The sequence below is a fragment of the Salvelinus alpinus genome, chromosome 18 (genome assembly GCF_045679555.1).
Source record: "Salvelinus alpinus chromosome 18, SLU_Salpinus.1, whole genome shotgun sequence".
Classification (NCBI taxonomy): domain Eukaryota; kingdom Metazoa; phylum Chordata; class Actinopteri; order Salmoniformes; family Salmonidae; genus Salvelinus; species Salvelinus alpinus.
The window spans coordinates 21737092-21751479 of NC_092103.1; the positions used below are offsets into that span (position 1 = coordinate 21737092).

Below are 14388 nucleotides of genomic sequence, written 5' to 3' on the forward strand. Positions count from 1 at the left end.
GGCATGACACAAAACACAGAAATAAAAATATAATTCATGCCTTACCTTTGACGAACTTCTTTTGTTGGCACTCCAATATGTCCCATACACATCACAAATGGTCATTTTGTTCGATTAATTCCGTCGATATATATCCAAAATGTCAATTTATTTGGCGTGTTTCATCCAGAAAAACACAGCTTCCAACTTGCGCAACGTCACTACAAAATATCTCAAAAGTTACATGTAAACTTTACCAAAACATTTCAAACTACTTTTGTAATACAACGTTAGGTATTTTTAAAGGTTAATAATCGATCAAATTGAAGACGGGATGATCTGTGTTCAATACAAAAAGAAAACAAACTGACGCAACTTTTCTGGTAATGTGCCTCTCTCAAACAATTTACTTCAAGTGACTCGTATTTAAGATGGCCGTACTTCTTCACTACACAAAGGAAGAACCTCAACCAATTTCCAAAGACTGGTGACATCCAGTGGAAGCGGTAGGAACTGCAAACAAGTCCCTTAGAAATCTGGTGTCCCAATGAAAGCTCATTGAAAAGACAGTGACCTCAAAAAAAAAGTTCTGAATGGTTTGTCCTCGGGGTTTTGCCTGATACATGAGTTATGTTATACTCACAGACATGATTCAAACAGTTTTAGAAACTTCAGAGTGTTTTATATCCAAATCTACTAATAATATGCATATCTTATATTCTGGGGATGAGTAGCAGGCAGTTGAATTTGGGCATGCTATTTATCCAAAAGTGAAAATGTTGCCCCCTACCCCGAAGTAGTTTTAAGAAGGAAAGAAATTACACAAATTAACTTTTAACAAGGTATACCTTTTAATTGAAATGCATTCCAGGTGACTACCTCATGAAGCTTGTTGAGAGAATGCCAAGATTGTGCAAGCTGTCATCAAGGCAAAGGGTGGCTACTTTGAACAATGTCCAATATGAAATATATTTTGATTTGTTTAACAATTTGTTTCGTTACTACATGATTCCATATGTGTTATTTCATAGTTTTGATGTCTTCACTATTATTCTACAATGTAGAAAATAGTATAAATAAAGAAAAAACGTTGAATGAGTTGGTGTGTCCAAACTTTTGACTGGTACTGTACATACATACAGACATACATACTTCATGCTACAGTAGAAACGACAACACGTTATGCAGAAATTAAGGCACTTACTTTGATAGGAATGCATACATGTGCAAAGCTATTATTTATAATTAAAACAACAATGGAAAATGTGCCAGTTAGTGCAAGACTGTGCACATGTCTGCATACTTGATGTGCAGAAAAAATGTGCAAGGGCTCTCCTCTTCGGAAAAGTTGGTCCGGCTCAGTAAGGCCTCAAACATAAATTTTCCGCAACTGTGAAATGGGCTACTTCTATGTCAGTTAATGAGGAGGCGAAACACACCTCAATTCAAACTGTTGTTAGAAAATACAATTCGTTATTTGAAATTAACAAGTTGAAACAGTCTATTAATAATTAGCAGGCTGTTAACTGTCCTGTTGCGTAATAATCACATTTTAGAACAGTGAGTGCATTCTGACATAACGTGCATAAAACAACTCACGCTGGGGCGACCGTTAGAGATATTTGTAACTCACATATGAAAAGGTTATCAATTGATTTTGTATAAAATAAACATCTTCCAAATAAATAGCAACTCCCTGCTCCTGCCCTGACTTTTCCTAAATATTTATATTTTATATTGCTCAGTTGTCTGATTTTTTTAAATCGTAAACAGAAAAGTATTTGAGGCTGTTTTTTGCATTTTCTTTATTTTACAGCTATTACTAACTTAAGGGGCCACGACAAATTAGCAAGATGGCACCGGAGGGTAGAGCTGCCATCTTATCGGCTCTTAACCATATTTTGTTTGCTTTTTCGTGTTGTTCGTAACTTGTTTTGTACATAATGTTGTTGCTATCGTCTCTAATAACCGAAAAGAGCTCCTGGACATCAGAACTGGGATTACCTAAAATTGGACGGGGAGTTCTTCTTCAATAAGTCGGACGCGAGGGATATACTACAGACACCCGACCAGGCCCAGATCCCCGTGATTCGCTGGAAAGGGAAAAGTAGGTTTCGCGGAAAGAGATCAGGATGCCTCGTGAGGATCAGACAATGAGTGGCTAATTTGCCCTTGCATTCCATTCTGCTAGTTAACGTTCAATCGCTGGGAAATAAATGGGACAAACTGAAAGCACGTATATTCTACCAACGGGACATTAAAAACTGTAATATCTTCTGTTTCACCGAGTCGTGGCTGAACAACGACATTAAGAACATAGAGCTGGTGGGTTATACACTCTATCGGCAGGACTGAACAGCAGCCTCTGGTAAGACCTGGGGCGGGGGCCTATGCATATTTTTTAAACAATAGCTGGTGCACGATATCTAAGGAAGTCTCAAGGTTTTCCTCGCCTGAGGTAGAGGTTCTCATGATAAGCTGTAGACCACACTATCTACCTAGAGTTTATCTGTATTTTTCGTATCTATCTACATACCACCACAGACAGAGGCTGGCACTAAAACCGCACTCAATGAGCTGTATTCCGCCATAAGCAAACAGGAAAACGCTCATCCAAAGACGGCACTCCTAGTGGCCGGGGACTTTAATGCAGGGAAGCTTAAATCAGTTTTACCTAATTTCTATCAGCATGTCACATGAGCAACCAGATGGAAAAAAAATCTAGACCACCGTTATTACACACACAGAGACGCGTGCAAAGCCCTTACTCGCCCTCCATTTGACAAATCTGACCATAACTCTATCCTCCTGATTCCTGCTTACAAGCAAAAATGAAAGCAGGAAGCACCAGTGACTCGGTCTATAAAAAAGTGATCAGATGAGGCAGATGCTAAACTACAGTACTGTTTTGCTAGCAGACTGGAATATGTTCCGGGATTCTTCCAATGGCATTGAGGAGTACACCACATCAGTCACTGGCTTTATCAATAAGTACGTCGACTCACGGTGACTGTACGTACATACCCCAACCAGAAGCCATGGATTACAGGCAACATTCGCGCTGAGCTAAAGGGTAGAGCTGCCGCATTCAAGGAGCGGGACTCTAACCCGGAAGTTTAAAAGAAATCCCGCTATGCCCTCCGATGAACCATCAAACAGGCAAAGTGTCAGTACAGGAGAGGACTAAGATTGAATTGTACTACACCGGCTTGCAAACTTTTACAGACTACAAAGGGAAGCACAGCAGAGAGCTGCCCAGTGACATGAGCATACCAGATTAGCTAACTAACTTATATGCTCGCTTCGAGGCAAGTAACAGTGAAACATGCATGAGAGCATCAGCTGTTCCGGATGACTGTGTGATCACTCTCTCCGCAGCCGATGTGAGTAAGACCTTTAAACAGGTCAACATACACAAAAACGCTGCGCTGACCAACTGGCAAGTGTTTTCACTGACTTTTTCAACCACTCCCTGTCTGAGTCTGTAATACCAACATGTTTCAAGCAGACCACCATATTCCCTGTACCCAAGAACACTAAGGTAACCTGCATAAATGACTACCGATCCGTAGCACTCACGTCTGTAGCCATGAAATGCTTTGAAAGGCTGGTCATGGCTCACATCAACACCATTATCCCAGAAACGCTAGACTCACTCCAATTTGCATACCACACCAACAGATCCACAGATGATGCAATCTCTATTGCACCCCACACTGCCCTTTCACACCTGGATAAAAGGAACACCTATGTGAGAATGCTATTCATTGACTACAGCTCAGCGTTCAACACCATAGTGCCCTCAAACATCATCACTAAGCTAAGGACCCTGGGACTAAACACATCCCTCTGCAACTGGATTCTGGATTTCCTGATTGGCCACCACCCAGTTGGTTGGGATAGGTAACAACACATCCGCCCCGCTGATCCTCAACATGGGGGCCCCTCAGGGGTGGGTGCTCAGTCCCCTCCTGTACTCCCTGTTCACTCATGACTGCACGGCCAGCACGATTCCAACACCATCATGAAGTTTGCTGACACAATTACCGACAATGATGAGACAGCCTATATGGAGGAGGTCAGAGACATGACTGTGTGGCGCCAGGATAACAACCTCTCCCTCAATGTGATCAAGACAAAGGAGATGATTGTGGACTACAGGAAAAGGTGGACCGACCACGCCCCCATTCTCATCGACGGGGCTGTAGTGGAACAGGTTGAGAGCTTCAAGTTCCTTGGCGTCCACATCACCAACAATCTAACATGGTCCAAGCACACCAAGATAGTCGTGAAGAGGCCACAACAAAAATCTATTCTCCCTCGGGAGACTGAAAAGATTTGGCATGGGTCCTCAGATCCTCAAAAGGTTTTACAGCTGCACCATCAATAGCATCCTGACGGGTTGCATCACTGCCTGGTATTGTCACGGTTCTCTAAAGTAGAACTCAGAAGCAGACCAGGACAAGGAGAGTAAGACGAAGGTGAGTATTTATTTACAAGTTTAAATGTAGTGATAGAAAAATCCAAGTAGCGGAGCGGGCAACGGAGGTGAGTTGATGGAATTGAGTAAGCAGATCCAAGGAAGTAACTGAAGTCACCGACGACCAGGTAGGGATGGGATGAGTGTTCCCGGGTGAATGACTGTAGACAGAAAAAACGGAGGTAAGTTCAAGGCAAGCAAGACGTACAAAACAACAAAACAAACTCTATCAAACTGGAGGCTGATACGCTGGCACAACATACTGTTCATGGCTAACGATCCGGCAGGGAATGGATGTCAGGTCAGCGCTTATGAAGTGGAGGGGTGATGATCAGGACCAGGTGTGCAGATAGCTGATGGGATACAGGTGCGGGTACTCAGAGATCCTCCAACTAGCTACGTCGCCCGGCAACCTGACAGGGTGCGTTCCAGGACACCGGAAAAAACACTCCAGGACAGAACACAGGCAAAAACAGACTCAGGAAGCGAGATTCGTGACAGGTATGGCAACTGCTCGGCCTCCGATCGCAAGGCACTACAGAGGGTAGTGCGTATGGCCCAGTACATTACCGGGGCCAAGCTTCCTGCCATCCAGGACCTTTATACCAGGTGGTGTCAGAGGAAAGCCCAAAAATTGTCAAATACTCCAGCCACCCTTGTCATAGACTGTTCTCTCTGCTACCGCACGGCAAGCGGTACCAGAGCACCAAGTCCAGGTCCAAGAGTCTTCTAAACAGCTTCTACCCCCAAGCCACAAGACTCCTGAACACGTAACCAAATGGCTACCCAGACTATTTGCATTGCCCCCCACGCTGCTGCTACTCTCTGTTATTATCTATGCATAGCCACTTTAATAACTCTACCTACATGTACACTGGTGCCCCCACACATTGACACATTGACTCTGTACTGGTACACCCTGTATATATCCCTGCTATTGTTCTTTACTGCTGCTCTTTAATTATTTGTTATTCTTATCACTTACCTTTTTAGGGATTTTCTTAAAACTGCCTTGTTGGTTAATAAGGATCCCCCCCTTTTTTTCAATTTTCGCCTAAAATGACATACCCAAATCTAACTGCCTGTAACTCAGACTCTGAAGCAAGGATATGCATATTCTTGGTACCATTTGAAAGGAAACACTTTGAAGTTTGTGGAAATGTGAATTGAATGTAGGAGAATATAACACAATAGATCTGGTAAAAGATAATATAAAGAAAAAAACAACCGTTCTTTTGTAAAAAATGTTGTACCATCCTCTTTGAAATGCAAGAGAAAGACCATAATGTATTAATCCAGCCCAGCTGCAATTTAGGCCACTAGATGGCAGTAGTGTATGTGCAAAGTTTTAGACTGATCCAATGAACCATTGTATTTCTGTTCAAAATGATGTATCAAGACTGCCCAAATGTGCCTAATTTGTTTATTAATAACTTTTCATGTTCAAAACTGTGTACTCTTCTCAAATTATAGCATGGTATTCTTTCATTGTAATAGCTACTGTAAATTGAACAGTGCGGTTAGATTAACAAGAATTTAAGCTTTCTGCCAATACCAGATATGTCTATATCCTGGAAAATTGTCTTGTTACTTACAACCTCATGCTAATCGCATTACCATATGTTAGCTCAACCGTCCCGTGGACGGGACACCGATCCCGAAGAAGTTGGGCTTGTAAGTAAGCGTTTCACTGTAAGGTCTACACCTGTTGTATTTGGCACATGTGACAAATAATATTTGATTTGATTTGAGCCGAAGTGCGTTGGTACCCAGGCGCTAATGCATCTCTCTCTTCACTGAATGAATGTCGTCAATGGATGAATGGGCGATAGGAACCAGATAGAAACAGATAATTGTGCATGTGACTTCACAATTTAATTTGAATGAATTGAATGATGAGGAGGTGGTGGGTGAAGGGGGTGATTGAATTTCAATGATCTGAATGATGAGGGTAAGGAGGATGATTGTATATTGAACAATAGTGTAATAAGAGAGCAGGTTCTACAGCTAACGCAAAGAGACAAATTGCCAGCACACTCTACAGTTTTCTTTGTTTATGTGACATGCAGAGTTGCAGCACATCAGAGATTGTACTGTCGCTCATGCACACAGAAAAGGAAACAGTACGTGGGACATGTCTATGGATGAACTCAAAGCATTTATTGCACACTTGTATGTCCGCGGGGCATACGGCAGAAAGAGTATGGATTTGGAGTCATTTAGGTATCCAGGGCAGAAGCGCCTCCTACTCTCCCTCTTCCCCACGCACCACAGCTTCAACTCAGGAAAAAGAAGACACAATGTCAAGTCGGCAGGTGCACACGGAACAAGGCCAAAGAAAACTGTACAGTGGAACCGATTTGTTTGTGGGGCTTGCTCACGCAAAGCCCCGAAGCTGTGTGCTGACTGTGGATCCAAAGCATAAAGAGAAGACGTGATTAATTAATGCATAAGGGCACAATACAGTGACCGATACAATCAACAAATTACTGTTTTTATTTCTTGCCATCGTTATATTTCTAACAATTATTTCTTCATGCAATTGATCTGTTACAATTGTTCATGCGCTGGTGCGTGAAATAATTTCACCTGACTGGTTATATTATTATTACATTTTTCGTTTCTGCTTTGTCAGAAGCTGTAACTGAACTGTTTTAATTACTAACTCTATTACTAATCAAATCTACACATAAAGTTGATCAAATGGATTACACTGTAATTGTTTATTGTAAGGGAAACAAAAATAGGCTATAGGCTTATGTTTTTCTCGAGGACTTTGTAGAACTACTAACTATTGTTAGATTTTGAAATAGATATATCTCCACAAATATTTCTTCATGCAATTCATCCTTTACCATTGTTTATGCAATATTTATCAATCCTTGGTGCTTATGTTTGCGCACCTTGTGGGTTGATATGCATCTGATGCGTATGCTAAAGGACGCGCCCGGCAACGTTCTCAACATTCTCTAGCGGCTACTTATAGGCTGAAAGGCCAGGCAGTTTTAGTGTTATGAGAAAATGTGTTGTATTAAAGTCATTATCACATTCTGATGATGTTTTAGCACGTCTAACTGGAAAACATAGAGCAAAGCACAATATGATTTGTTTTTAATTGATATTTTAATGCACATATTAAATAATTTTTATGCAATGAAACTGTAAAATGTGTTTTAAAAGTACTTTTAAAGGACAATGGTATCCTGGTTCATATTATATAATACAAGTCCATATTACTTTTTTAAAAATACTTTGAAACCAATAAGACACTTCGAAACCAATAAGACAGTTCATAGTCTTGTCTTTTTGAGGAAGCAAATTACAATGTCAGCTTATACAAACTAACTGAACCATACACATGAATGTAACAGTGTTTCCATTGTACTACAAGTAAGGAAACATAATATCCAACTTCATCATAACTTCAAATTCTCACGCTATTTGACTTTTATTCTACAACTTTTTATTTTAGCACTCCACGTTATAGTCTCATTGGCATTCCCTGAGCGTCCCCGGCAAAGTGATGTACGATAATAATTCATGATGTGAGCACACCTGAGAGACAGACTGACAGAGTGGGGGAGGTTGAGAAATGACCCTGTCTGTGGAGTGGGCTATACCGCTGTGAGCCGGGCCACATCCATCTCCGAACAACCTCTCTGTCGCTTACTTTGGGCTGCTCCGCTCCTCCACACACTGCACTGGAGTAAATAGCCCTTGTCCAGACGTATCATCGTTCCTCCGAGAGACTCTCAGGTCTACATATCTCACTTTAATTGAACTCTTGATGCATTGTGAACCATCGGGGAACAGCACACCGCTTGGTAATTGAGGCGCTAGATAAATAGTCGCTTCCTTCTGTGTTTTTTTAGGGATCGTTTTATGATTTTTTTTGGTGCCGAGGAAACAACGGAAATAGTATTCTCTCTCATTTTTTGTCTCGGTGGCACAAATGGGGCAGAACATGTTTAGATGGGTCATACAAGTCCCCCGGGGTTTGGGGATTTTCTGCCTAGTAGAAGAAACGTAGAAATGTGCCTGGGCCACACTGCAATCCACACTTGCTCCATCTCATATTGATTTTCAAAGGGGGGCTATGCAAACCATGCCATTACCAATTGTAAACTGGAGTGCTCTATTTTGAAAGATTAACTGGAAAGATACTTGTCCAACTTTTCTCATCTGTAGTCCTTTGTGCTTTGCCTCTTACCGCCTGATTCAGCGGTGATACACACTTTGAAAAAGGGCAAAGCTTCTGTTGTATTTTCTTTTTCAGCCGGGAATTACACAACTGCTTCTTCATGCTAAACATGACAACATTTAATGACGGCGAGGGGAAGCCCATTGAATATGGCCCAATTGATCTGCTGTGACTAGGCTTTGCAATTTACATTGTAACTGCCAAGATGTATACCATTGAATTCCAAATCGTTTGCACATTAAAGCCCTCAGTCATAGCCAGTAAAGAAACGAAAGTTGAGGAAACTACTGAACAAAGTGTTTTCATAGACCTGCTCTCATTCAAATGTGTTTGTTTGCTTTTATCTTCCCTGTTTGCATCTACAACATACAAGTGTTTGTTTCTCACGCTTTGTATCCACCCTTTTGAAATGTGAAAACTTTTAACACTTCTCACATCTCATTGCTTTGTCCCCCCCACAGCCCTTGACCCCAAGCAGGAGACGGTCGAGGCATTGATGCAGCGGTTTAAGGAGAGTTTCCGTCCTAACACGACCATGGAGATTGCCCACTTTCAACACGTCACACACAGCTCCTCCACAGGACGCAAGAGAGGCCCAAGCCACACCAGAGGTAAGACAACAGCTCATTAGTCACTGTTCTATTCAGTATGGACACCTTTTATCAACGAACAGAGAGCATATTTCTGTCAGGTTTGACATCCAGTATGTATTCAGTGGGATAACAATTAATGAGTCACTATTCTGTTCAAATGCAAGAGCAGCATAATTGGCTACATATACAGTCCAAGCACATGTTGAGGATCCTTTGGCTTGTCAGGGTTAATGTCACATACATGACTCCAGACCTTCTCAGGAACATAAATTCAGATCTTGGCCGTTGCTGTGCACTCAAACCTTCTTTTAATCATGGATGGGTCTTTTACGGTCATGTATGATTAAAACAGGTTTGAGTGCACAGCAACGGCCAAGATCTGAATTTATGTTCGTGAGAAAGTTGGAAGTCAAGCATGTGACATTAGCCGTAACAAGCCAAAGGATCCTCAACATATGACCGTAGAAGACCCATCCATGCCATTGACATGACACCCTACTGGAAGAGACTGACTGGCCACTGTGGAAATGTGAGACATTAACCTTGGACAGCTAACCTCTTGCTCTTGACTACATACCCTATCACCCTCACACCACCTTCTCTACACTCAGTGGCCAGTTTATTAGGCACCCCCATCTAGTACTGGGTCGGACCCTCCTTTGCCTCCAGAACAGCCTGAATTCTACGGGGCATGGAAACGTTGCTCAACTGGTAGCAAGGGACCTAACGTGTGCCAGAAAAACATTCCCCACACCATTACACCACCGCCACCAGCCTGTACCGTTGACACCAGGTAGGGTGGGGCCATGGACTCATGCTGCTTACGCCAAATCCTGACTCTGCCATCAGCATGACGCAACAGGAACCGGGATTCGTTGGACCAGGCAATGTTTTTCCACTCCTCAAGTGTTGGTGATCGCGTGCCCACTGGAGTAGATTCTTCTTGTTTTTAGCTGATAGGAGTGGAACCTGGTGTGGTCATCTGTTGCAGTAGCCCATCCGTGACAAGGATCAACGAGTTGTGCACTGTGCGATATCGTTCTGCACACCACTGTTGTACTGCAGCGTTATTTGTCTGTTTGTGGGTCACTTGTTAGCTTGCTTGATTCTTGCTATTCTCCCTGCAGCTGACTGGATGTTTTTTGTTTGTTGCACCATTCTCAGTAAATCCTAGAGACTGTTGTGCATGAAAAGCCCAGGAGGCCAGCCATTTCTGAGATAATGGAACCGGTGCACCTGGCACCGACAATCATACCATGCTCAGAGTTGCTTTGGTCACTAGTTTTGCCCCTTCTAACGTTCAATTGAACAGTAACTGAATGCCTCGATGCCTGTCTGCCTGATTTATATAGCAAGCCACGGCCATGGCCTACTGTCTGTAAGAGCGAACAATTTTCGTGAACGGGGTGTACCTAATAAACCGGCTACTGAGTGTATATGCTAAGTGGTGTACTTTAATGTAACGTATGACACAGAGCCTAGTTGCTATAACCAACATAGCTAAGAGGAAGTCTGTCTTTGTGTTGAAAAAATTATATTTTGTTTTCCTTTACAGCTTTAACTCTTAAGTTAGAAGTCATTTTGTCATTGAGAGACCCTGAGCGAATAGCCCATGAATTATCTTAGCTTTGTTAGCAAATGTCGGCTCTGTGAAATCAAATCCTTTCATTGGATCCAGCTCTCAAATTTTCTAATCCTAGAGAGTCTCAGTGCAAGTCACTCGCAGGAGATTTCCTCTCTGTGACTCAGAGGAAATAAACTTTTTTCAGGACCTTTAATTACAGCTGAAAGTGTGTTTCACAGCAAAAAAGGAAGCCAGTCCAGGATAACAAACATGCTAATGGGACTAGTGCTTTTACGGAAGGCAAACTCAATTAGCCGAGAGAGGGAAAGGGGAGTTCGGCGGCTAGGCCCGGAGATTAGGCCTCGTGAGGAAATGAATTTGCAGTCAAATTATACGTGCGATGGAGAAGGCGGGAACTGGGAATGTGCGAGGCGAGAGAGAGGCTGGGAAGTACTTTTCTATTTCATTTCGGCTGGCTTGACAGCGTTTTATGCCGTGAATTAGTTCCTTTTCTGCCGTCTCTCCCCGTCTCCCCGAGCCCCACTGTACATTTGCATGTTTTACATTGATGCCAGTTTTTAAGTAGATTAAGCGTGAGAGCAGCTGTGATGTTCTCTCTCCTTTTCCCCGTCATTGTTGCTGCTGATGACTTTTGCATTGTAATGAGGGGCCATGGCGGAGACAGGCCCTTTGGCACAGTAGCACCGGGTCCATGCTGCGTGGGGGTGTCTCAGTGACACCATACAGGCAAGGGGGAGAGGACACCATCTGTGCACTTTATTAAGAGTCTTGCTGACGAGTGACACTAAATACATTCCTTAGAATTAAATTGTTGGGAGAACTGAAGAGAAACAGTTCTAGTTGTGGGACACTTTCCTTCAAATAGTTTTGTTCCTGTTCTTGTTTGCGTGTAAGCTTGTGTTTGAGAAAGAATACAGAGTAAGAGTGAGGTACCTGTCTGTATCTTGATGCCCCTCGAATATTCAGAATTAGCCCAGTAAGGTCATCATCACTACGCCTGGAATGCAAATATCAATGAAGGGATAGAGGGGGAGAGAGAGAGACCCCACTTCAGCACCAAGGACTGAGTCCAGTGTGAGTGAGAACTATACTGAATAAAAATATAAATGCAACAATTTCACAGATTTTACAGAGTTATAGTTTATATAAGGAAATCAGTCAATTTAAATAAATAAATTAGGCTCTAATCTATCGATTTTACATGACTGGGCAGGGGTGCAGCCATGGGTTGGCCTGGGAGGGTATAGGCCCACTCACTTGGCAGGCAGGCCCACCCACTGGAGAGCTAGGCCCAGCCAATCAGTATGAATTTTTCCCCACAAAAGGGCTTTATTACAGACAGAAATACTCCTCAGCACGCCCACCCCACCCCCACTCGGACAATCCCACCGCGAAGAAGCCGGATGTGGAGTTCATGGGCAGGCGTGGTTACACATGGTCTGCAGTTGTGAGGCCGGTTAGATGTACTGCCAAATTCTGTAAAACGAAGTTGGATATGGTAGAGAAATTAACATTCAGTTCTCTGGCAACAGATCTGGTGGACATTCCTTCAGTCAGAATGCCAATTACACGCTCCCCCAACTTGAGACATCTGTGGTATTGTGTTGTGTGACAAAACTGCACGTTTTAAAGTGTCCTTTTATTGTCCCCAGCACAAGGTGCACCTGTGTAATGCTGATGTTTAATCCGCTTCTTGATATGCCACACCTGTCAGGTGGATTATCTTGGCAAAGCAGAAATGCTGACTAACAGGGATGTAAACACATGTATGCTCAACATTTGAGAGAAATAAGCTTTTTTGCATGTTGTGTTTATATTTTTGTTCAGTGTAGTTGTATTGGTAAAGTTTCTCCAGAGCAAAGGGCCAGTTGAAGTGTTGTTTGGTTTAGTGAAAGACTAATAAGACTCAACCGTCAAAGGAGAGCTGACCTTGGTGCTGAAGTTAAGAAGCGCTCTCTCCACTTCTCTCTCTTATTTTCTATTTTATTAATTCAATTACGTTCAAAAGGGCATCATTGGCATGGGAAATATAGGGTTACATTTCCAAAGCAATTTAAAATATTATCTACTTGTCAAACACACACACACATGCACGCACACACGCATAAGGACATCAACACACAGAGACACAAATCTCTCTCTTCAAGTTCATATTTTCTGATTATATTTCATTGTTTCTTGTCTTTCTTTCACCGTGCAGTGTTTGAGTGCTCCAAGATTGGGCTAGTTAACATTCTGCCCAAGCCACAATTTAGAGACACTCTTTGAAGTCTCTTCGCAGTTGCGTTTAGTCTCATTGAGTTTCTGTAATCTGTCCCAATTTGCATACACCTTTGTGCACCGTGTTTCCTTCTCTGAAGCTAATACTGTTTGATGTGTTTCTTATAAGCTATGCAAGTGTTTGATGTGTTAGAACTCATCTTTGGCCCACTATGATAACCTGACCTTGTGGTTATTATCCTTCTTATCTGATATTAATTGATGTTTGGAAGTTACACATAAAAGTGTTCTGTGTTTGTGTCTCTTCCCCCGTTATAGAGTGTGTAAGGAGACAGAGTGCAGTTGGCTGAATTTGCAAACGCCTGTTACTAGAGAGAGAGAGAGAGAGAGAGAGAGAGAGAGAGAGAGAGAGAGAGAGAGAGAGAGAGAGAGAGAGAGAGAGAGAGAGAGAGAGAGAGAGAGAGAGAGAGAGAGAGAGAGAGAGAGAGAGAGAGAGAGAGAGAGAGAGAGAGAGAGAGAGAGAGAGAGAGAGAGAGAGAGAGAGAGAGAGAGATGCTAGAGTGTGTTTGATTCAGGGAGTGTTGATGGCTGGTGAATCCATTCTGTGCTTGGCTGCACTTTCAGCACCCTTCAATCTTCCCTCTAGACAATACACAGTGATTACAGCTCTGGGCCCGAAGCCGTAGGCTCTCTATGACGGGCCAGCCCACTGATCTACCGCCAGACACAACAGTGTGTGCATGTGTGTGTGCATTTCCTGTCCAGACTATTAAATCAATGGACTCATACTTCACTGGAAGTCGAGGAATGTGTTCCTAGCCATCAATGTAATTACCACACTCTGACACTGACTTGTTCCCCAGACCAGACTAACAGGATTTCTACTCATCATATGTCATGTCTCTTGTACTGTATGTCTGCCTGACTGCATAGCCCTACAGCAGTTATTCCTGTACCATATCCTCTGTCTCGCTGGATCTTCAATGGAAGTGTTGATGAGCTAACAGGAATAGGATTCATTTGACACTTACTGGTGTTAGGAGTGAAACATCCATTTTAGACGGGCCCTAACAATCCAAGGTGTCCCCAGCCTCACTGTGAGTTGCACAGGGTGTATGGGGGCCATAGGGGAGATGCAATAATGACCCAAGATGGAGGAAGGAAACCCCATGTGGCAGGTGTTAATAGCCCAAGGTGCCATCGTGCTGAGGGCTCTGGATTTGAGCCCCCATGGCGGCCAGTCATCAGTCATACCTTTTGGGATCGCATTTACCAAAGTGCTCTCTCCCTGTTCCCACCATTTACCGATTACACCCGGAGTGCTGCGTGT

General features: G+C 42.9%; 1 protein-coding gene across 2 annotated transcripts in view; it reads left to right on the forward strand.

Annotated features, from left to right (window-relative positions):
• LOC139543999 (astrotactin-2-like) overlaps positions 1 to 14388 on the forward strand; it is a 450311-nt gene that overhangs the window by 136302 nt on the left and 299621 nt on the right. Inside the window, exon 4 of one of the 2 annotated variants that reach the window (XM_071350634.1) lies at positions 9122 to 9271. The exons of the other annotated variant lie outside the window; for it this stretch is intronic. Within the exon in view, the coding sequence (XP_071206735.1) occupies positions 9122 to 9271 (150 nt within the window). The remainder of the gene's footprint in view (positions 1 to 9121; positions 9272 to 14388) is intronic. 2 annotated transcript variants of the gene reach the window in all.